Source organism: Scardinius erythrophthalmus (assembly GCF_964197995.2).
Source record: "Scardinius erythrophthalmus genome assembly, chromosome: 4".
NCBI lineage: Eukaryota > Metazoa > Chordata > Actinopteri > Cypriniformes > Leuciscidae > Scardinius > Scardinius erythrophthalmus.
The window spans coordinates 1,291,052-1,316,771 of NC_138224.1; the positions used below are offsets into that span (position 1 = coordinate 1,291,052).

The 25,720-nt window shown below is 39.6% G+C and overlaps 2 protein-coding genes across 3 annotated transcripts in view; one reads left to right on the forward strand and one right to left on the reverse strand.

Annotated features, from left to right (window-relative positions):
- ripply2 (ripply transcriptional repressor 2) overlaps nucleotides 1-25,720 on the reverse strand; it is a 486,302-nt gene that overhangs the window by 207,798 nt on the left and 252,784 nt on the right. The gene's annotated exons all lie outside the window — the stretch shown is intronic.
- Nucleotides 57-21,570, forward strand: tulp4a (TUB like protein 4a). Of its 2 annotated transcripts, none has more exons than XM_081363233.1 (14): nucleotides 57-146; nucleotides 880-1,571; nucleotides 6,798-6,926; nucleotides 7,191-7,352; nucleotides 9,773-9,953; nucleotides 10,986-11,093; nucleotides 12,037-12,197; nucleotides 12,986-13,210; nucleotides 13,842-14,076; nucleotides 14,298-14,442; nucleotides 15,200-15,344; nucleotides 15,451-15,544; nucleotides 16,157-19,353; nucleotides 20,242-21,570. In XM_081363233.1, the coding sequence occupies exons 2-14, from the start codon at nucleotides 1,320-1,322 to the stop codon at nucleotides 20,356-20,358; spliced, it is 5,151 nt and encodes a 1,716-aa protein (XP_081219359.1). In that variant the 5' UTR covers nucleotides 57-146; nucleotides 880-1,319; the 3' UTR covers nucleotides 20,359-21,570. The 2 variants fall into 2 exon arrangements, with proteins under 2 accessions (XP_081219359.1, XP_081219360.1); XM_081363234.1 differs by lacking the exon at nucleotides 57-146 and having other exon boundaries at nucleotides 1,012-1,113; nucleotides 1,238-1,571.

A 25,720-nucleotide genomic window follows, 5' to 3' on the forward strand; every position in this document is an offset into this window, starting at 1 on the left:
GAACACGTTCTGGAAAGAAATCACTGAGTGGAAAATATAATATGTGATCATATGGTGGTCACGTGACCCAGCGCAGCGGCCCAGGCATCATCAGAATCAGAGACAGCAGCGCTAAAAACACACTCTTCTCACATCCACGCTCACAGGTAAAGATCGCCACGGGTTCCTTTGGGTTTCGGGATCATCCCTAGACCGGTTCCGTTCTTCCAGCACATCCTGATATTGTGTTTAATAGTGGAAAAACAATGAGGGAGCGCGCGAAGTGAGTGTAGCAGCGGAGCTAACAAAAGCCAGAGGCGCAGAAATGCAGCAAAGAGGCTTTTATTGAACAACGGGATGATTTACAAACGCGTTTTACCAGACGAATCAATCAAATACATGTAAAGATTATATCTAGACGGATTTCTCACAAGTGTCAGCTGTTAAATCTAACAAGCACGTATTGTAATCATGTTGGTTTAATGTTCTCGAGTTCATCAGGATCGTTTAATACACTTGATTCTCAAAATATTGCTGTTATTTTATTGGATCTCTCATAAAGCGGTTAAAAGATGCGGCGTTTAGGATGTGTGTGGCGTTTACTTGTCAACGAGAGCACTGAATACAACAAATGTCTTTAATTCTTCGTTTTGTGTTGCTGTATACCGTAATTTCAGGGGATTTTTCGAAATGCTGAGGTGAAACGGCTAATTAAACCGCCATTTATTCTTGCTAAGAAAGTATTTCTGCCACCTAGCAAACTAACATCGGGTTTTGAGTTTAAACTGATAACCTCAATATCATTCGAGATCATTTTATGTTGATGATCATCATGATTAATTGTGCTGAATTCTGAATCGCTAATTGTGTTTATGTGTCTCTGCCGTTGTCCTCTAAAAGGAATCCCCGACGCTGATTGGCCGGCGGCTCCTCTGATGCGATGACGACACGCGCAGGAGAATCCCGTGCGCGCGCTGCTGCCACGAGCACGAGGACCGGAGCGTTTTCATCCGTCGGTGACGTCACTGCGACCGGGACATCATGAGGTTAAGCTCCGAGCCTGAAGGAGGGGAAAGTTTTCTTTGAGACTTGGATATTTTCATCCTCTTTGCTGTCGGGAATCGGGACACACAGGTGAATTCCTCCTTGGATATCCGGACACTTGTTGTGTGTTAGCCTATCAGCATGATATATGTGCCTTGTTAGTAGTTTTATGCAGTTTTGCGGATGCGTTCGGGCCGAACGTGGTTGTGAACAGGCAGCCGCTCTCACCTGGACCCCAAGGACCCGCCGGTGAGCCGGGTGACTCTGTGGATTTGCGTGAACCCGATCGTGCGGACATGTTTGCAGCCGTGGAGAACGGTCCCGTCCTGTGCAGCGACTCCAACATCTTGTGCCTGTCCTGGAAGGGTCGCGTTCCCCGAAGCGAGAAGGAGAAGCCCGTGTGCCGGAGACGCTATTATGAGGAAGGCTGGCTCGCCACGGGGAACGGCAGGGGCGTCGTGGGCGTAACGTTCACCTCGAGCCACTGCAGGAGAGACCGGACCACCCCACAGCGCATCAACTTCAACCTGAGGGGACACAACAGTGAGGTAGGGCGTTAGCAAAACATTACATAACAAGCCTAAGGTTGTGTGATGCCGATGCGATCTCCTGCAATCCGCCTCCAGGTTCAGGTTTCCTGTGGAGAAATGCATTTTTCATTAAATAAAAAAATGTGATTTCAAGTGCCTGAGAAAGTAAATGTAATGGCTATTTTAACTCGCTCATATTGGTCGATTCAAATACTAATTTGCATTAAAATTGCATAAAGAAAAGACCATGCTAACAAGCGAAGGAATTTAAATACATGAGTTCCCAGGATTGAAAAAAGGTGCGAGAACCTTGCAAAACACACAAAATATTATATGCATGTTATGTTTAAAGTCCCCATGAAATCAAACTGTTTTGGTCTTTTAGTATGAACATGTTAGCATTACTGTTATTTATAAGCTAGTGGGCTCCAAAACAATCACAAAATTCACATTTAGAAGATATAAGCATTCAAAACTTAGTCTCTCACTTCCCGATCAATGATTTGATGACATCACTCTGCATTTTGGCTTCTCATCAGATTTTCTATCCAATCAAATGCTCTCTGGAATTTGAAGCTCCGCCCCCTTCATTATGAACAGCGGCTGAAATCGGTCACTCGTTCCTTTTCTACAAACAGAATTTTTCTAATTTTCTACGATTCAGACTGTGTAAATATGCTTTCCATCCGCCGCAGCTTCGGTCCAGAGACAGGACGGATCACATGATCGAGTCGACGCGGACCAGCAAACGTATCGGATCCATTTGAATTCTGCACAGAATGCTGTATTTAAAAGCGATATGGAGGAGATTAGGAGGAAACTGCGTCTTTAGCGATATCAACTATCTGTCTGAGCTGTGATATAAACCAAACGCTATTGGCTATTTAAAAAAAGGGGAGGAGCTATTTGATATGCCCCGCCCTGTCTTCCTGTTTCCGTGGAAATTACATCTTTACACTGAATAATGCTGCTCGTTTCAAGGCAATTGACCCTTCTCAGGGAGTTTGATTGACAGGCAATCTGACCAATCATAATCCGCCGAATCCGCGATTAACATTGGAGGATTTGAAATTTAAAAGCGGAGTGTCCTGACGTCTTTCCGCGGTTAAAACAACATTCCTTCTGATGTTCATTCATGTTTATCTGATGCTATAAATTACCCAGAAGGAAGAGATGATCGGTTCACGAGCCGCTTTAACTGAGCGATCTGTCATGACACATTAAAGAGCCACAAAACCGTATTTATTGTTTAAATTTCGTAAAAAAATTACCAAATTTGAAAGTTGAGACTGTTTCATATTAAAAGTAACGTGTTCTGTCCTGTCTGTCAGTGTGTTGTCAGTGTCTCTGCTCCGCTGATGTGTGTTTCACTGTGTGAGAACATGGTGTGTGTCGTGAGAGAGGCGTGGCTTGTCGGACATAGCAACAGTAACTAAAGGGGGCGTGTCTTTGAGAATGGTCAATTCAGTGGGTTTTAGCATCATCGAGTGAATCATAAAACGGCTCACCGACAGTGTTAATGAGTAGGATACGGTCTCGTGTTGGTTGAGCTGTTGAATCATGGGTAACTGGGGTGTGAAATCAATCATGGCCAGCGGTTTAATTACCCCTCCTGACAGCTGGTTAATGAGATCTGCCAGGTTATGAGCGATGAGATCATTAGCTCTAACCATCTCTCTTCTGAACGTCGACTGGAATATGTAATTCTGCGTTCGGTTTGAACTCTGCACTGTGTGTAAATGAAGCATTCATGCTATTATTATTATTATTATTAACTAAAACTGTTAACATTTCTGTTAATTGATTAAAATCTGAAGAATATAAAGTAGCACAGGTTTATTTTAGTGTCCGTTACATGTACTTACCATAGTATTAACAGTAAATCATGCATAATTACATGCAACTAACTCTCAACCAAACCCTAATCCTATAGTAAGCACATGTAGTTAATTAATATCACTCAGTACTTAAATATATAATTACACTGTAACAAAGACACCTTAAAATAAAGTGTAACTGTGAGTGTCGTGTTTTTATTTCTCAAGATAGTTTAACTTGAACTTTTTCTTGAGATCTTTGTATGCAAAAACACTTTCTAAATGAACAGTCAGTGTTTGATCTAATCAGAAACAATGTGATTTGTGCATTTAAAAAAAAAAACGAGCTCTTTCTGTCACGATGCGAGTGTCCATCACATATAAAGAGAGCAAAAAATAGATGTGGGTAAAAATAAACCAGCTGTAATCTGCTCTCTGATGGGATTCTTAGCCTTGTTGCATCTTTAAAGCGTCTCGACATCTGCCTCTCATATGAAACGCATTCTCACACACACACACACACACACACTCTTTCATACTTTATCTGTAAAGTGAGGCCAAATGCGCTAAAAATAGCAGTTTGGGAGACGGGAAATATTAGCTGATCTAGTTGGCAGGGCTTTTAGAGCACGCGATGTGGGAACTTTCATATGTGTGTTTAAAATATGTGATAGTTTAGTTCACGCTGCTCTTTTTCAAGCAGACGGTGACAAAAAAACATCGTAAAGCTATTCCATGAGACTTTATTTTCTCCACTAAAGAAAGAGAAATAACAGATGCATGTTTGGAACGACATTGTCTGTGAGAATTCATATTTTTGGGTGATGATCCTTTAAGGCGCACAGATGATGATTCTCATGTTTCCTGCACAGCTTTTGTCCCGTTACAAGTTAAGTCCGCCTTATGTAACCAGATCATGGGTCGCGTCTGAGGTTAAAGAGAGTCTGTTAGCGGACTGTAAGTCTTCATGCATGTGATGCATTGCATTCAGTATGGGTTCAGTTTCTGTATCGGGTCGCCATTTGATGTCCAATACTAATTTGAGTTCGTCTGGAAATCTGGAAGCAAAAACCCTGAAATGTATCACTTAAACTTCACACTCACAACAACACTTATTATAATATGGGACTGACGACATTAATAGGACCGGCATTGCTCACTTCATTCACGTAAAGTCACAAACAAATGTCACACAACCTTTTAAAACATTTCTGATGGTTCGATTCTCTTAAGTCTGCATTCGATGCGTCCTCTATATCAAGAACACATCCGGATACTTTCATTCATCCTCTATAATTGTGTTCCCGAGTGTTAGAATTGAACTTCGACGGTCGATGATGACGTAGTACAAGAACACATTGTCTCCTTAAGGAAGTTGATTCTGAACTGACAAATTTGCATAATGCCCGTCTCTGGTCTTGATTGGCTGAACAGCGTCTCTTAGCCCCGCCCTCAAACACTAGAGTTTGATTCGTGATGTTCATGGAGTTAATATGTTAAAACCGACACCATTAGAAGATCCAGAGCTGAAATTCAGTTATTCGTTTCCGACACGCTGTAACTGGTCGACCAATCACAACACACTGGACCGTCTGACCAATCAGAGCAGAGCAGCTCTCAGAGAGGCGGAGTAAACAACATTAGGAGCTTTTAAAATAGCATAATAGGTATGGCTGTAACAATATATCGCAATACAAAAATGCATCAATATGTATCGTGGATGGTTCACCCAAAATAAGTTTTTTAAATAAGAGTTTTAGTGTCAGTACTACAATAAACTACTATATATAATGTATAATAATGCATATTTGTGGGTCCTGATAATGCTAAATGTCTGACCTTACCAGTAAAAGTGGCCTATACATTATTATAAATATATCTAGTCAGTGAAACATATTCATCTACAATAATTCTGTGTTTTCATCTTCAGGATCATGAATATTGTTATTCTGGTGTCTCTATTGTGGTTTCCAGCACCAAGTCCAAGACTATTCATTTACACACACAATGTAATATCAAATTTAGCATTTTAATCAACAGTTCATTCTTGTTACCCTTTTATCAAATGTCTAAATATGGTATCGTGAGTTCAGTATCGTGATATGTGTCGAATCGTGACGTGAGGGTCTCGTTAGTTACGCCCCTACTGACGAGTGCCACGTGTTCGACACGCGTCTCAACATGCGGTAGTGAGTTAATAAAGCAGGAGATTACCGACTCTCTTCGGCACCTCCTGTAATCCCAGCATCTGGACAGATCTTCAGTCTGATCTTGTTATGACGCCTGATCCGGCACATCGCAGCGCACTGTCGGTCCGAGCAGAACGCCTCTGATCTCTGGGCTCGATATAGACCCATGTGTTTTTACCTGCGTCTCGGGCATTATGGGATTGTTCACACGTTGTTTACACGCAGTGTGTGTGTGTCAGGGTTCATACAAGGTGCTTAAAGTACTTGAATTTGACTTTTTGAAATTAAGTTCTGGAAAACCCTTAAAAACAGCCATATTTGCGAAGAGGAGCTTGATTTATTTAAATACAATATATATAAAAATGTATTTTGTCGGAAAAAAATACACAAATTACGCCAACATTATATTATAAAATATTATTTATTGAGCAATACTAGCCATTATAAACTTTGTATTTAATGTATAATGTTGTATTTTGGATATCTTATATCTGTAATTTGAGTAAAACTAAAGATATTGTTTGATACGTGCGATCTCTGATTGTTGTCCTTGAAAACCCAAAAAAGTAGTGCTTAAAGTCCTGGAATTTCATTTTACAGTTTCTGTATAAATATATATTCATAATAATATGTATATGTATATAATATATATATTTTTTTTTTTTGCTGGGATTTAAATATTTAAAATAAATGCCTAGTTTTGCATTACAAAATGTAAATAATTCAAATACAGAAGAGTTTTGTCTTATTGGAGGCCTTTGCATGCTAACAAGTAAAGTTGTTTAAATATATTAGTATATTTAAATTAGTGCTGGGCAACAATTAATTGTGATTAATCGCATCCAAAATAAAAGTTTGTTTACATAATATATGTGTGTGTGCTGTGTGGTATAATTATTTTGTGTATATAAATAAATGCATACACATGCATGTATACTGTATATTTCAGAAAAATAATTTTATATATATATATATATATATATATATATATATATATATATATATATATATATATATATATATATATATATATATATATATATATATATATATATATATATATATATATATATATAAAAATACAGTTTATACATGCCAATATTTCTTAAATATATACTGATAAAACAATGTCAGTAAATTCTCTCAAGCTACTATCCTTGACTCTGGTAATAAAGACAATAGCAGGTAAAGGTGAGGTGTTTCCTTTGGGCGTAAACGAGCTGCTCTTGCTCTTCTAGGTGGTGTTGGTGAGATGGAACGAACCCTTCCAGAAACTGGCGACCTGTGACACCGACGGTGGGATATTTGTGTGGATCCAGTACGAGGGCCGCTGGTCTGTGGAGCTGGTCAATGACCGAGGAGCTCAGGTGAGGTCAAACCATCATGAAGATCACCTTCACGTTTCGCCCTCAGATCCTGTTTCATTTACTGATGAACAGTGGTGACATCACAGCTATATACATATATATATGAACTAAATTAATAAGTTTTTTACAACAAAAATGAACCATCACTGAACTTATTTTCTTCTAGACACAAAGTTAGTTGCATTATTTTCCTGTTATCTCTGAAACGATCTGCATTGTAAGAAGCGCTGTATAAATGAAGGTGGCTTGACTGTACCTGCGCAGGTGAGTGACTTCACGTGGTCACATGACGGCACGCAGGCTCTGATCTCCTACCGTGATGGGTTTGTGCTGGTCGGGTCGGTGAGCGGTCAGCGCCACTGGTCCTCTGAGATCAACCTGGAGAGTCAGATCACATGTGGGATCTGGACCCCCGACGACCAGCAGGTAACGACCTCTGACCTTTAGTAGGGCTCTATAAATGAAATCTGCTTTATTTTTCTCCAAAAAATCCCACATTTTTTTGTTTGATTCTGTTTGAATGTTTCTGGATTCCATTTTATATTCAATTTAAAATTAATTAAAAAGCACGTCTAATTAATTAAAATCATGCAATTTAACAACAATTGAATTAACCAAAAAGCACGTCTAATTAATTAAAATCATTTACATTTACATTTATTCATTTAGCTAACGCTTTTATCCAAAGCGACTTAAAATTGCTATACATGTCAGAGGTCGCACGCCTCTGGAGCAACTAGGGGTTAAGTGTCTTGCTCAGGGACACATTGGTGTCTCACAGTGGATTCGAACCCGGGTCTCTCACACCAAAGGCATGTGTCTTATCCATTGCGCCACACCACCCCCATTTTATCTATATATATATATATACAAAATATATAAATATGTATATGTAAAATGCATGTCTAATGAATTGAAATCATGCAACTTATGCTATTTAACATCAATTTCATTAAACATAAACATTATAATAGTTATGTCATATTTATATATATACATTATAATAGTTCTATTTATATTAGTTATAAACATAAAAATAGGGCTCTATGAAATCCGCTCTATTTTTTCTCCCCAAAATTAGTTAAAAACTTGTGCAACTTAACAACATTAATTCATAAAAGTTATAAACATAAAAATAGGGCTCTATGAAATCTGCTTTATATATATATATATATTAGTGGTGGGCCGTTATCGGCGTTAACGCGAGACTCTTATCGCGCGATAAAAAAAATATCGCCGTTAATCTATTCCCCAAGTTGGGTTGGGAGATGGCTCTACTACACAAGCAATGATGACGCAATCTACCCGCGGCCGCGAGGTAAACCCGGCTGCAACGCATATTCGTCGTCATCTTAAGTAAACACGGCTGAAAGTGAAAGCTGCAACATCCATTATTTGGACTTGGTTCGGATTTAAGCCGTCCGACAAACAGCAGCAAACTATCCGAGTGTGTGGGGTAACGGTTCGGTAAGTTAACACACGACTAATCCGTTATACCACCTCAAATTCAAAACGAAACTGAAACTGATATCACTGAATACCAGCGCGCGCGTATTATTCTCAATCCAATATATCTTAGTGGTGTAACGTTAACACATAATCTCTGTCTACGCCCGATTTTAAGAATCGTTGTTGTGTTTCTTTTTAACTGAAAAGACATCAGTTAGACAATATTATAACTTTAAATTTGGGGTTTCATAAGCTCAAAGCTATAATAAACATTAGACCTACCTAAGTCTCTGCAGCTAGTGTACTTAAATTTTATTTATCTGCAAAATTATGTTGTATACTTACAGTTTTGCACAATATATGTTCTCAAAACTACATATACCCTTTAAAAAAAAAAAATTTAGCAGTTGTTTAGCAGGGTCTGTGTAACCTGTTCTGAAATGGTTATATATATATATATATATATATATATATATATATATATATAATAAATATAATAATATATAATAATATATATTATAATATACTGTATATCGTTATCGCAAGAGGCTGCAATGTATATCACAATATGGATTTTAGGCCATATCGCCCATCCCTTATTGATAGCCTATAGTAGTTGATAATAACATAGGCCTATGTTGCCTACGGACGGTAACAGTACAGAAGTAACTTTTTACAGTCTATGAGTAGAACAGCTTTCTCAAGCAGTTTGTGATGCATTTTGGAAACAGGAGATGAGCCCCTGTTCTAATGCGCCGCCTGGTTTGAGAAACCCGTTCTCAAAGACTTAGCCTACTTTTATAGTCATTATTTGGGTAGCACACATATTCTGAATGCCTTCGGCAGAATTCAAATGAGCCATTTTAATCTAGATTAATCTAGATTAATTTCAAAATTAATCTAGATTAATCTAGATTAAAAAAAATAATCTATGCCCACCTCTAATATATATATATTTCTTTATTTCTTTTATTTATTTATTTATTTGTTTATTTATTTATATATATATATAATATTTATTTATATAAAAAAAATATATATATATGTATATGTATGTTTAATTCCGTTTTAATATTCAAAATGCATGTCTAATGAATTGAAATCATGCAATTTATTAAAAGGTTAAGGAAAATTAAATTTTAGGGCCCTATTCATATTTCATTTTTTCCCAAATTCTGTCTTTTCGGTTTTAATTTCTGTGAATTATTTTTTCATGGTTATTTTTTCAGTTTTTTTATAGTAATAACACTGCCCTATGAAATGTTTTATTTTTTCATAAATTCGGTATTGCCTGTTTTTATTTTTCTAGATTTGATTTAAAACACATTTATCATCAAAAACGGTCAATTTAATCAATCTTTCAGAATGTAATAATTCTGTTTCCTGCTGGCCCTCAGGTGTTGTTCGGCACGGCGGACGGGCAGGTGATCGTCATGGACTGTCACGGCCGCATGTTGGCTCATATTCTCCTCCACGAGGCCGAGGGCATCGCCAGCATGGCCTGGAACTATCCTAGCTTTCTAGTGGAGGACAGCAGCGAGAGCGACACGGACTCGGACGATTACACTCCTCTGCAGGGTAACACCAGATCACAAGCCCAGTTCCCTGCGTCTCAAAAGCCCCCTGATATCAAAATTTACGTTTTTGAGCTCTTAGTGTGAATATGTTAGCCTTAAGGTTATGAATAAGCTGGTGTTTTCCAAAACAATGACACAGTTCGCATTTTGGAGATATAAGCATTCAAAACTTAGTATCTCAATCACCGCTTCATCACATCTTCTGTCCAATCAAATGCTCTCTAGAATCTAAAGCTCCGCCCCCTCTGCTACCGTTGTCACGTCACGGAGCAGTACGTGTTGGATTCCTTTTTATATTAAATTTAAAATGAATCAAAAAGCATGTTTCCACTGTGCTGTCAAGTACGACTCTCAGTCTGTGAGGTAAACTAAACTAAACATGATTGGCTATTTGAAAAGGGGGAGGAGCCATTCAATATGTCCCGCCTTATTTGATCAACGGTCATTAATCGGCTGTCGGTGAACACGTCAAACTAACCATCAGAGACTTCAGGTTTTAGCCTCGGATCTGAGGAATCTTTTAGGATCTGCTAAATTTATCTCAGACGGTCAAATCGTGGTTAAAAGTGTGACCCGGCTTTAGTCACAAAATAATCAATTTTTACAGCTCACCTCAGGATGGATATTGATTTTGAGCTTATGTTGGGATTGTTAAAGTGCAGTCGAGGGGAGAGATTTACAGTCGTACGGCCTCTTCTCATGACATGCGTTTATTACAAGCATATAAAACAAACCATTAATGCAATAATGGTCTAGTCTTTCAGGCTGTAGTTTCCCCAGTAAATAATGCAGCTGTACAACTGGGATTTTACTTTTATTAATAATTTAAAGAAACGTTTAGTTTTATACATCGGTGCATCCCTAGTTAACAATAAAAACCCTATCTGGTGTTTCTTTAATGATAATTTTTCATTGCTTACTCAAAAAGAAAACATAAAAATCTCATTTTCTTTCTAGTGCACAGTCTGTGCATCCCTAGTTTGTTATAATAAATTAACAATAAAAACATAAAAATCACTGTTTTCCTCTGTAGTGCACAGTCTGAAGCCGGTGTTGACCGTCTGCTTCACGTCTGGAGACATCAGCTTGATGAGCAACTATGATGACCTTTCACCTACGCTGATACGCACTGGCCTCAAAGGTTCTTCTTTATACATTTCATCTGTTTATTTTGTCTTCTGTCGAGCTAGAGAATTTATATTTGATGAAGTTTGCATCATTGATTTAGTTATTTCACTGCTTTGAAACGTGTTGTCTAAGAGAACAGAATGACGTCTATTAAAATGCAAATTGATTTGTTTTTAGACTGGGGAAATCAATACAATCTAAACTAATCATTACTTGCTTAATCAATACACTGATGCCATGTATAAATATGTGATGATCATTGTTACTTTGCAATTTTTTTTTAAAGTGCCCCTATTTTGCTGTTTTAAAGGCTCCTAAAGTGTGTTTACATGCATCCAAGATCAAAAAACACTTACATTTTCTAATAATCTCTATTTCAGCATCAGCTCATTTTCTCTCAGTGTCTGAAACGCTTCGTTCGGAGATTGTCTCTCTAAGCTCCGCCTCTCTTAGAGCTGCTCTGCTCTGATTGGTCAGAAAGCAAACGCTCATTATCATATCTGAATCTCAGCTCTTGATCACAGTGATACGAACAGTAACGATGGCGTGGGTTTCACCGTATCAATCTCAGAAAACAGCGTCTTCTCCACACGAACAACACGAGCCAAACTCTTCCAGTGTCAGATACACTACAGTGTTTGAAGGCAGGGCTAAGAGACGCTGCTCAGCCAATCAAGACCAGAGGCGGGGATTATGCAAATTAGCTACATGTGAGACTGGAATTACTGACTCGTTTCAGCAGATCAGAATTGCTTCTTTTAGGAGACTTTATTTGATCTTTGAAACTTTGCAGAGCTTTTACATTCACAAACCGCACTGTATGAGAGATCATATCCACAAAAGCATAAAAGGGGCACTTTAAATGTTTTTACTGATGATAAAATGATGTATAAAGTACTCTTTTCTATACAAAAGTAATGTGTGTGTGTGTGTGTGTGTGTGTGTGTGTGTGTCAGATGTGGTCGTGCAGTGGTGCTCTCAGGGCGACTTGCTGGCTGTTACTGGGATGGAGAGACTCATAATGACCTCTGACCCTTCCCAAGTGACCCGAAATGCCATTGTTAAGTTTTACAATGTTCGTGGTGAAAACATTTATTCACTGGAAACACCTGCTCAGGTGAGCGCTCATATAAACACAAACAATATAATGGACCCTAGTAGAGTGAGGCGGTTGTTTATGATTGAGTCATTGAATCTTTGACTCAACCGATTCATTCAAGAATGAGGCAGTTGTTTATGAGCGAGTTATTGAATCTTTGACTCAACCGATTCATTCAAGAATGATGCAGTTGTTTATGAGCGAGTCATTGAATCTTTGACTCAACCGATTCATTCAGGAATGATGCAGTTGTTTATGAGCGAGTCATTGAATCTTTGACTCAACCGATTCATTCAGGAATGATGCAGTTGTTTATGAGCAAGTCATTGAATCTTTGACTCAACCGATTCATTCAAGAATGATGCAGTTGTTTATGAGCGAGTCATTGAATCTTTGACTCAACCGATTCATTCAGGAATGATGCAGTTGTTTATGAATGAGTCATTGAATCTTTAACTCAACCGAATTATTCAGGAATGATGCAGTTGTTTATGAGCGAGTCATTGAATCTTTGACTCAACTGATTCATTCAGGAATGATGCAGTTGTTTATTAGCGAGTCATTGAATCTTTGACTCAGCTGATTCATTCAAGAATGATGCAGTTGTTTATTAGTGAGTCATTGAATCTTTGACTCAGCTGATTCATTCAAGAATGATGCAGTTGTTTATGAGTGAGTCATTGAATCTTTGACTCAACCGATTCATTCAAAATGCTGAATCATTCAGAAATGAAAACACGGTTGCGATCTTTAAGAATTATTTTTGGTTTGACTATATGCTCATGTGTTTCTGCGTGTGTATTCAGAGGCCGATCAGTACGCTGTGTTGGGGCCATCGAGACTCGCGCCTGTTTCTGGCGTGTGGCCCGGCGCTGTACGTGCTCCGTGTCGAACACCGAGTCGCCAGCCTGCAGATGCTCTGCCAAAAGGCCATCGCCAGTGCGGTTCACGAGGAGAAAGACGTGGCCAAGCTCAGCATGCCCTCTCGCCTAAGCACATACGTGTCTTCTGCCTTCGCTCCCACCGTTAAGGTACAAACTTAAGATCCCTTGCACTTTACAGGCTCGGCTCAGTTTCTGCACCGCAAAAAATGCTTTTCTTATTTAACATTTATGTCTTGTTTCCAGTCAAAACATCAAAAAATTCTTAAATCAAGATGCATTTACTAGATGAGTAAAATTACATAAGACAGTATGTCCTGTTTTCAAGGGGAATTAATCAAAATTAAGTGAGTTGATGCTTAAAAAAAGCTAAATGATCTGCCAATGGGGTAAGAAAAATAATCTTAATTCAAACAGGAACAAGTTTATTTTTCTGACCCCATTGGCAGATAATTTTGCTTGTTTTAAGGTTGTGTAGTATATTCTCTATTTCAAGGACATTTTATGTGCAATAATATTTTAGGTTACACTTTATTTGGTAACACTATTTTACAGTGTCCTTGTTACATGTACTTACCATAGTAAGTACCATACCATAATTACATGCAACTAACCCTCAACCAAACCCTAATCCTACCCTAACCCTATAGTAAGTACATGTAGTTAATTATTATTACACAGTTATAAAGTTATTTTTGGTTTATCACTTAATTTCAAGGAATATCCTTAACAATTGCTTCCCATTTGTCTTTGTTTTTCTGGCACGCTTTCCTCCCTTTAGCCTCCCATCCCAGATCCCAACAACATGCGAGACTTCGTTAGTTATCCAACAACAGGTAACGAGCGTTTGCACTGCACCATGAAGCGCACCGAGGACAACCCTGAGGTCGGCGGCCCATGCTACACTCTATATCTGGAGTATCTAGGAGGGCTTGTTCCTATTCTCAAAGGCCGGAGGATTAGCAAACTTCGCCCTGAATTTGTCATCATGGACCCAAAGACCGATGGGAAAACAGGTTGGTTTATACAAGTACATCTGGTACCAAAATGCCCCTTTTTATTTACAAGACATGTGGAATTCTTATACTTACTAAGGAGTATAAATACATAAATGTGATATTTCAGTGGTATCTGTAATTGTGTGATGAATTTTGTTTATGTGGAGAAAATCTAAGTAAAGTAAGGAGAAAATAAACTGTACTGGTTCTTGTTCCTCAAATGGTTGCTTTTATCACAGATGAAGTCTATGGCAACAACTTCATCCCCTCCATGATTGACAGCTGCAATTGCTCAGATTCGAGTGACATTGAGCTCAATGATGATTGGGTTGGAAAGAAATCACCAAAGATCTCCAGAGGGAGCAAGTCTCCCAAACTTCCCAGGTAATGCATGTTATTTAGATTTGTGAGACTGTTAGACTGCTTTTCTTAAAGTCCCCCTGTAGTCAATCATTTTATCCTTTAAAACTCATCTTTGATCACCAAAATGACATATTTAGTCTTCATGCCTTAAAATATCTTGACTGTAACTCGACACCCTTGCCTCATTTAGCATGTGTGGTTCTATGAATATGCAAATGAGCCCCGCCTCCACTCACTCCCTCGGCTCAGAGATCCACTGGTTGACGATCACACGTTGATCTGATTGGTTACAAGGTAGTTTGTGACGTCAGAAACACCAGCGATTTCAAAGCGTGTTTTTGAGACTGTCTTTGGTTCACTGCAGTTTTAAGGAGAAAACACTCGACTTATGAATTTACACATGGTTTGTCTTAAAGCATATTAAAAACACCACATAGACATATAAACAACATTAAAAACTTGATTTTCACCACAGGGCGACTTTAACTTGTATAAGTAGAATATCTGTATTGCACTTGATATGGCTAAAGCATTGATATTTTCAAAGAGATGCAAAAACATTTGATCATTTGGAATCACTTGTAACAATAAATGCATCCCGCTTTCCTAAAATACAGTTTATCTTAGTAGCATGAAACTTCAGAATTGCGTAAGATTTGAGGATCCACATGATTTGTTAATGCACTGTTGCACTGCATGCTGCTACGAACTCACCTTGAACTCTTCTCTTCGTTTGCTACCTTCTCTGTAGAGACTTAGTGTGTCCCTTTACCAACAGGATAAACATAGATCCCCGTAAGTCCCCCAAGATCTCCCGAACCACGCAGGAAATATCCCGATCGCCACGTTTACCCATTCGCAAGCCCTCCATTGGCTCTCCAAGTTTGACTCGGCGAGAGTTTCCCCTAGATGACATCACACAGGTACTGCATTTATTTTAGTTATACACCACATTTTGTAAAAGCATCTCTATATGCATTAGCGCACGGAATGTTTCCCTCTTAATATTTATGTCTCCTTGCTTTGTAGCACAATTATCTCGCGCAAGTTACGTCTAACATATGGGGAACAAAGTTCAAAATTGTGGGGCTTGCAGCGTTTTTGCCTGCAAATCTTGGTGCAGGTATTGTATTTTTTTTAAGTAATATGAACCACATGATATGTGGTTATTAGGGGTGTAACAATATATCGTGTCACAATATATCGCAATACTAAACTGCGACAATGTATAGTCCACCCAAAATGAAAATTTTTTAGAGTTTATAGAGAGTGTCAGAGAGTGTGATTTAGTGTCAGTACTATATTACACTACTATACATAATGTTGAATATAATGTATAATAATGCATATTTGTGGGTCCTGATAATGCCAAATGTCTGATGTTACCAGTAAAAAGTGGCCTATACATTATTTTAAATATATCTAGTCAGTGAAAGCATATTCATCTACAATAATTCTGTATTTTCAGCTTCAGGATCATGGATATTGTTATTCTGGTGTCTCTATTGTTCATTGGGTTTCAGCACCAAGTCCAAGACTATTCATTTCCACACACAAATTAACACACAAATCAACAGCACATTTTTTGTTAGCCTTTTATCATACGTCTTGGAGTATCTCATTAATATCATATCGAATTGTGACATGAGGGTATCGTTACACCCCTAGTGGTTATACAAAATGTATTTACACATCCCACTTTGCCTAATTTAATATATATTTCCCGTCTTACTAGTTATCTACAAGACTAGTTTGCTTCACCTCCAGCCCAGACAGATGACCATATACCTCCCTGAGGTGAGGAAGATCTCAGTGGAATACATTAACCTACCTATGTTCAGTCCTAATGTCTTCAGTGAGGATGAGGATGACCTGCCGGTCACGGGAGCATCAGGAATCACTGATGATAATCCAACTTGCACTGTCAACATACCCATTGCCCCCATACACAGCCCTGCCCAAGCCATGTCCCCAACACAAAGCATCGGCCTAGTCCAATCCCTACTAGCCAATCAAAACGTCCAGTTGGATGTATTATCCAATCCGACTTCAACTGTGGCTCCGCCTGGAGTCTCGGACCAAGGACAGCAGCAGGATAATGTGCTCACGGCACAATATACCGTTCCTGCAAGGTATTCCAGTCCTGGACAGGTAATATTCGGAGGAATGGATGTTGGTCGGCTTTTAGTTGTGCAATCCCAACAACAACAACAGCAGCAGCAGCAATCACAGCAACAACAACAACAACATCAGTTGCAACAACATTATCAACAACAGCAGCTACAGCAACAGCTTCAACAATATCAGCTGCAGCAACAACAGTTATTGCAGCATCAGCACATGCAGCAGCAGCAACAGCAACACATGCAACAGCAGATCCAACAGATGCAGCAGCAACAGCAAATGCAGCAACAGCTTCAGCATCAGATCCAACAGCAACACATGCAGATGCAACTTCAGCTACAGCACCAGCAAATTCAGCAGCAGATGCAGCAGCAGATCCAAATCCCCGTCCCAGCTTTGCCCTCAGGTCAACCATCATGCCCAGTCATTCAGCTTCCCCAAACTACAATACAAGTCGCTCCCCCTTCAGCCGAGCACAGTACAGACCGGGTGGAGCACGAGCTCCTGCTTAAAATCAAAACGACTCGTTCTGCGCCACAACTGGCTGAGGGTGACGCGGTGGTTTTTACCGCCCCTCTTGAGATTAGCAAAATGAACCCGCCGCCTCCGTACCCCGGCACGGTTTCTGCCGCGTCTTCTACAAACTCCACCTCATCGGGGAGCAACACTAGCACTCAATCCTCAGGGGACGCTTGTCAAAAGAAAGGGGATCCGACTCTGTATCCAACTGGTGCGCAAGCAACTCAGTACCAAACCCCATTGGGCTACGAGCGCATCACCACGTTTGACAGCAGTGGAAATGTGGAGGAGGTGTGCCGTCCGCGCACGAGGCTAGTTTGCAACCAGAATGTTTACACGCTTCAGGGCCCGGGAAGCTCTGCAACCCTCAGGGTCTCGTCATCTTCCTCTACCGTTGACGGGAAGAAGGTGCAAATGCCCTACGCCTCAGCCACGCTAAACCGTCTCACTGTGCCACGGTACTCTATACCAAGCGGAGACCCGCCTCCTTACCCTGACTCAGCCAATCAGGTTGGAGGAGGAGGGCGTAACCCTGGCCAGAGATTGGACAGCAGTTTGATTCACGCTACCTTGAGGCGAAACAGTCGGGAAGCTGCGCTAAAGGTTTCCCAGATGCTTGATCCCCAGAGGACTCTTCCCTCCAAGGCTAAAGCTAACACCTTGTCCGCGTCGTACCAGCCGAGAGGACCGACGGCTCTTTACACGTGCAGTCAGTGCAGTAGTAATAATGGGATTAGCAGTGCGGCTTCCAGCAGTGGGAGTAATGGAATAGCCGGTGGGACAATCATTAGACAAGATTTCCCACCGTCAGGGGGGGGCGCGCCTCACAGCACTGTTATAGTGCACTCAAACAGTGCCTCGCCTTTGCCTTCCCAGTCCTCCTACAATTTGCTCAGTATCGATGGAAGCGGTGGCGGTGGAAACCGAGACAGGACTGAGTACATCAACTCCGCCTTCACAGAGGACGAGTCACTGAATCAGTCTCTAAGGCAAATGGCTCTTAACACAGAGGTTGTGAGTTTGACAGTCAAACGGCCTCCTCCGTATCAGTGGGATCCATCCGCTACGGAAGAGATCTGGGTTCCTCAAGAGCGTACCGCGACTCTTCCCACTTCTGGAGTCCCTCCTGCTTCCCACAAACCTCCTCCGCTCGTTCTCAGCCCCGCACAACATCTGGATGTTTCCCGACTCCCGTTCGTCCTCTCGCCCAAGTCTCCGACAAGTCCTAATGTCACAACTTTCCAGCAAGCAGGAGCGTATCAGATTGCATTGCCCTATCCAACAAGTGCTGGCTATAACGGTCCCCCGTTAGCTTCTCCACGCCCACAATCTCCCAAAGAGTTGGTCGCTCCTCTTCCCTTTTCCCAGCAAGATCAAGCTGTGGTCTTGCCACCGGGTTATCCACCAAATTTGCCTAACCTAGCTTGCTTCCCACCAATGTACCCTGGGACGACGTCTTGTTCTAGTTTACCGGTGACTCCCATTTCTCTTCATCCATGGGGTTCTTATAATCCCTGCCCACCTTTGCCAAGTCCTCAAGGTCCTGCTCCTTCCCTTCCACCAAAGACTTCCCATATGTTGGATAAACCTGTTCTTTCTCCTCCTCCTCAACCTCCTCCCCTCTCTTCACCACCTCCAGATCTCCAAAATGTGGTCAGTCCACCGGAAGCTATCGCTGAAGCCGGGGAAGGCTTTCAAGAAGTGCTTTCGCTCAACGAAAGCCCGGTTCCTCAAAGAGCGGATAGGTTTGGGAAGAAGAACCGAAAGCGGTTGGAAAACAGTCGGACTGATGAAGCCAACGTTCCCGCGATCACAGAAGGAGGAGGAAACAAGTCTAAGAAAGAGGGCCGTGCCCTTGGTGACTTCAACTCGCTCATCTCGAGTCCGAGATTAGGCGGACGAGACAAGAAGAAACCGAAAGGCCAGAAAGAGCAGCTGAAAGCCAAAAAGCTGAGCAAGGCCACGACGAACGAGTTCCAGGACAGTTCGGAGAGCGAACCGGAGCTTTTCATCAGCGGAGACGAGCTGATGAACCAGAGCCAGAGTGGGAAAAAGAGCTGGAAAACTAAAAGAAACTTGCGTGCGGGAGGATGCGAGCTGGACGAGGTCAAATGTCGAAAGGCTAACGAGAAGGAGGACCGGGGCCTCGGGAGCCAGGGGTTCGTCTACATCATGGCCAACAAGCAGCCGCTGTGGAACGAGGCCACGCAGGTTTACCAACTGGACTTCGGAGGAAGAGTCACGCAGGAGTCGGCCAAGAACTTCCAGATCGAGCTCGAGGGGAGACAGGTACACAAGACATCTATCGCAGGGCTCGACATTAACGCTTGTCCGATTGTCCGGGACTAGTCGATTATTTTTTTTTTTGGAAAGGGCAAGTTAAAGAGAATTTGACTTGCCTTACCGGACAATTAGCCTGATTAAAACGCCAAAAAAATTATAATAATTAGTGCTGGGCAACGATTAATCGCATCCAAAATAATAGTTTGTGTTTACATAATATATGTGTGTATGATTATTTTGTATATATAAATACACACACATGTATGTATGGTATTTATTTAAGAAATATTTGCATGTATATATATATTTATACATTTGACAATTTATATTATGTATAAATATAAATATTTTATATATAAATAACACCTTTTTTTTAAATATATACATGCATGTGTTTATATATACTATTTTTTTTATATTTGCATGTATATATATATATATATACATTTTACAATTTATATTATATATAAATATAAATATTTTATATATAAATAAAATAAATCTTAAATGTTTACAGGCATGTGTGTGTATTTATATATACAAAATAATTATACACAGTACACACACACACACACACACATATATATATATTATGTAAACACAAACTTTTATTTTGGATGCGATTAATCATTGCCCAGCACTAAAAAAAAAAGAAACTAAAGCGAATAAACTGTGAGAAATATTGAATCTCTCTGAATACATTTTGACTGTAATCTAATTGAATTCATTTAAGAATTTAACATAACAGATCCCATTTTGTCCGGACGAGCAACGTTTCTACCTTGGACAAGTGAACGACCGATTTACTCTTAATGTCGAGCCCTGAGTTGCCTTTTACACGAGCTTCAGAAGCGGTTTCGTTTGCTAACCTCTATCCTCTTCTGCTCCGTCCAGGTGATGCAGTTCGGAAGGATCGACGGGAATGCGTACATACTGGACTTTCAGTATCCCTTCTCAGCTGTGCAAGCTTTCGCTGTAGCGCTTGCTAATGTCACCCAGCGCCTCAAGTGACCGACTGGGCATGAACATTTCAGCCAACAATACCATTTATTTCTTTTGCTCTCTAGTTTTTTTTTTGTTTTTTCCCAGTTTAAGATGCAGTACTAATACTTGAAAATTACATCTGGGAAGTAATTGCCACATTTTCCAAGTGTTAGCGGTACTACTGGGCACTGAAATCAATTGCTGTACAACATACTGTCATTTACTAATTTTTTTTTTGTTTTTTGTTGTTGTTTTTTTGCATAAGATACTAATGTTTGTCAGACTCTGAGGAGCTCATATCTAAACTCACTTCCAGGGACTTTGCCCTTGGAGTTCAATTGCTAGCATCTGATTTAGATGCTTTTTGGCTTGCAGTCATAAAATGCATTTTATTAACAAATAGTGAGACTGAATATCCAGTCTTGTAGCTGAACTCTGTTAGGACGGACTTGCTTTGGCAGAAAACCCTGAATAAGCTCAACGGTCAAACCATTGATGCTGTGTTCATTAGCACTCTAGATGTTTTTTAGTGAATAATTCCTCTTGAATGTGTTTTTTTGTTAATTAGGTCATCCACACTTTTTTTTATTTGTACTGCCCTGCATGTCATTTTATATTTGACTTTTTTTTTTTTTACAGTCTTGTTCATTTTTCCTGATTATGCATATCTTTCCTGCTATAGGTGGGTAAGATGTGCCAATCAGAGCTCACATCCCAAAAAAAAGTGACTGCCCCCTGCTGACGCTTCTGTGAAGTGATTTTGTGTAATGGCTCTCAAAGCCACATTTAATCCATCTCGACATGTGCAAACAAACAAGCAACAGGAGATATTTTTCTACCGTCTTACAACGTCACTTCATATCTAATTTTTTTTTTCGTGCGACACGTTTTCTTATCTATGGAAGCTTGTTTCCGCCACAGAATAAAACATTTTAAAAGATAATTGCGACTTTTTATCTCACAATTGCGAGTTTACATCTCGCAATTCTGACTTTATTTCTCAGAATTGCGAGATATAAAGTCAGAATTGCATGATATAAAGTCAGAATTGTGATATATAAAGTCAGAATTGCGTGAAATAGTCGCAATTGCGTGAATTGCGAGATATAAAGTCAGAATTGTGAGATATAAAGTCAGAATTGCGTGAAAGTCGCAATTGCATGAATTTCGAGATATAAAGTCAGAATTGTGATATATAAAGTCAGAATTGCGTGAAATAGTCGCAATTGCGTGAATTGCGAGATATAAAGTCAGAATTGTGAGATATAAAGTCAGAATTGCGTGAAAGTCGCAATTGCATGAATTTCGAGATATAAAGTCAGAATTGTGATATATAAAGTCAGAATTGCGTGAAATAGTCGCAATTGCGTGAATTGCGAGATATAAAGTCAGAATTGTGAGATATAAAGTCCAATTCTAAGGAAAAAAAAGACGGCCTTTTTTATTTTATTTTTTTACCTCAGAATAGTTTATATCTCACAATTCTGACTATATAACACGCAATTGCGACTTTATATTACGCAATTATGACTTTATATCTCACAAATGCGTATTATAAAGTCAGAATTGCGAGATATTAAGTCAGAATTGCGAGATATAAAGTCAGAATTGCGTGAAATGTGAGATATAAAGTCTGAATTGTGAGATATAAAGTCAGAATTGCGTGATATAAAGTCGCAATTGCGTGAAATAGTCGCAATTGCGTGAATTGCGAGATATAAAGTCAGAATTGTGAGATATAAACATGCAATTCTGAGAAAAAGTCAGAATTAAGTATATTTCTCGCAATTGCGACTTTATATCACGTAATTCTAAGATAAAAAGTCAGAATTTTGAGATGTAAACTCGCAATTGTGAGAGAAAAAAATCTGAATTGTGAGATTAAAAAGTCGCAATTAACATTTTAATTTTTCACTCTGTGGCGGAAACAAGCTTCCATACTTTATCAGTGCTAAGATTATCAGTGTTAGATACAAACCCTGTAGTGCGATTAGAAATTCAGCAGTAGGTTTGAGGAACAGCAATGAGAAGTCTATCATTCAGTACTGCGCGATTCATGCAGGATTATGACTATAGGGAGACGCTTGATTTGACAGATCAATAAAACAAGCAGGTGATCAAGAATAGACGAGTCCCGGAAGAGAGCGAGTTCAATGCGCCGGTCATTACATTTCAGCCTTCAGTGGATCAGTGTTTCTGAGAGAGTTAGTCAGTGTTCTAGACGTGCAAAACACACTGTATTTGCACGTGTCTAATGTCTTTTTGTAACGAGTGGTTTTGGGGTTAATGTGGTGATTTATTTCGGCCTGGATTCCTTTCCCGATGGTGAAGTGAGAATTAGTTTGTGTTGAGTTTATTTATTTATTTATGTCTTGTGCAATATTGTCACGACTAACGCTTTCTTTATACCGTTGGACTCCTCGAGACGGCAGTTCATGATAAACACGTGGCGTTTAATCCACCTTTTGTAAGTGTGTGAACATTATTTATGTATAAAGGACTCTTCAGCTTGGTGTTGTGTGTGTGGTCTGTGTGTGTGTGTGGGGATGGCGGTGGGTTTCGGTGTAATTTGCTCCTGCGGTTTGAAGGTGATTGTGGTTAAAGGTGTAGCTTGTAGTGAAGTGACCTCAGATGGGTTCGTCACGTGTGTTTTTGTGAATCAAATCCAGATCAGCACAACCCTTCCAGTGTGAGAAATGCCCTCATCCTTCCCTCGGGTCATCTAGGGCGCTTTCACACTAGCACTTTTGGTGCGCACCCGGGTTCGAATGACGTCAGAGTTCAGTTCGGTTCGTTTGGATGATGTGAACGCTGTCTTCCGAACTCGGGTGCGCACCCGCGAACCGTACTCGAGTCCGCTTAAAAAGGTGCGTAGCTGGGGTACGGTTCATGTGAACTCGGGTACGGTATGAACGCAATCGAACCAAACCGCGGAAGTGAACCGCTATTGTTGACGTATAATGTGTCTTCGGCGGACAACCCGCTGTCTTTGAAACGTTTTCAGAATTTTGAAAACAAGAATGTTGAAAACAAAACCAAAGGTTAAAAAAAAGAAGATGAGCAATCGAACTCGGGTTCGGGACAGGCAATCGAACCAAGTGTGAAAGCGCCCTTAAAAAATAAAATTAAAATTGAGTGTTCATCAGAGGTGTCCAAGACCCCAGGACTTTTGTCGCATTTGAACCACAAATACACACATTTTTTGTGGTCGAAATATAAAAAAGTAACAAATTATTCTTTTGCGGCTCAGTTTGCCCCCCATAGGAATGAATGGAATGCTTCTGTACACATAGAAAAACCTAAAAATGCTCAAAATTCAAACTAAAAATGCTAAAACTTTACCAAAAAAAAAAAAAAAAAAGATTTTATAACGTCTACATGTGTATCTGAATGCACACTGAAATGAACTGGCTTTAGGACCCAGAGGAACAGCTCATATAGAGATATAACGCCATCTAGAGTCATGACATATCATGTTATATTATGTTTTTCCCACAAGTTGTTATATTATGACTCCCAGTGTAAGATATTTTGAGCTGAATTAAAAGGGTTATGCATGAATTTGAGTTATTTTGAATTTAAGTTGAAAGAATGTGAGGAATGTGCTTAAATTACTATTTATTTATTGATCAAATCTAGTAATTTAAAGGTAAAAAAAAAATGTTCTCCCAAAAAATTGTATTAAAAAAATATCACAATTAAATAAAATAAGTATAATTTTATGGTTCGGGTCATTTTGACCCGCGAGGGAGAGATGAGGGTTGAACTGTTACGTCACATTCTCCATTTCCTCATGTGTGTCTCTATCACGTACTGATTTGATTGATGGACTTTATTGTATAATTATGTGCTCGTGTTTGTAGGAATAGGTCAAAAAGATGCTTTGCAGATGAAGGACAAACTGACTGAATGTGTGCAGTGAACGGCATGCTGGGTAAATGACGTTACCATGGAGAATGACTTGTATTGGTGAGCATGGATTGGCTTTGGGATTGAAGACGCACGTCACAGTTCGTTATTATTGCATCACTTTCGCGTTTGCTGAAGTGTGTGTGTCCATTCTGTCTGAAATAAATGAAACGCACCCATGATGCCGTCTGGTTTTGAGGTGAAAAGTCTCGTTTCAGATATTTTTGGAAGTGTCTTTATCTGTTTATTTGCTCTATATATACTGTATATTTGGGGGAATCCCTTGCTTTGCTAATTCCCCTGTTTTCTGACTCTTCTTTTGTAATCAGACTCTGGGTTGGGGGTCAGGCGAGACTAACTGAAGCCTATATGCACTAGGGTTTGCATTGTACTGTAATGAACAGTCTGGTGTTCCTCAAAGCTGAGTTGTGTCCTCTTGTCGGTGTGTAGCTCAATAAAGTGTACAGGTTGAAGTATCTCTCCTCCATCTCTGAGTTCATGAGCACACACACACTCACCGTGTTGGAGCAATATTTCATAACGATGAAACATGATTTTAATATGAAGTAAATAGCTTTTATTTTCTTAAGGGGGGGGGGGGGGGTACTAAAACTAGTTACTAAAACTATAACTTTTAGTTATAGTTTTTATTTATTTCCAGTTAATAATTTTAGAACTTTATTGGCAGCATTTCTCATTTTCGTTTCCTTTGTTTTTCCACCTGTGTTTGTTTTATCACTCTCTGAATTTTGCAGTCGATATTTTTTTTGTATAATTTAGAGTAAAACAATGCAATTTTTTAAATAAAAATAAGCAAAACAGTATAAACTCAAGCCAGCATATTCAAGAATATATTTACTCAAATTTATAGAATTATGCCTTTTATATGGGGTTTCTCGATCTTAATATCTATTTTTGTGTGTGTGTGTGTGTGTATATACACATTATATAAACAAACGTATGTTAGATGAGATTAATTGATTTGACAACACTTATATATTATACACACTCACCTTTACACACACACACTTTCACTGTACACACACTCTCACTCACTCACTTTCTTTTTCACACTCACTTTCTCTTTCACACACTCACTTTCTCTTTCACACACTCGCTCACACACACACTCACTCACACACTCACTTTCTCTTTCACACTCTCACTCACACACTCACTCTCTTTCACACACTCACTCACACACACACTTTCACACACTCACTCACTCGCTCACACACACACTCTCACTCACACACTCGCTCACACACACACTCTCACTCACACACACACTCTTTCTCTTTCACACACTCACACATACTCTCACACACACACTCACTTTCTCTTTCACACACTCTCGCTCACTCACACACACTCTCACACATACTCACACACACTCACTTTCTCTTTCACACACTCTCGCTCACACACTCACTCGCTCACTCACACACACTCTCACACTCACTTTCTCTTTCACATACTC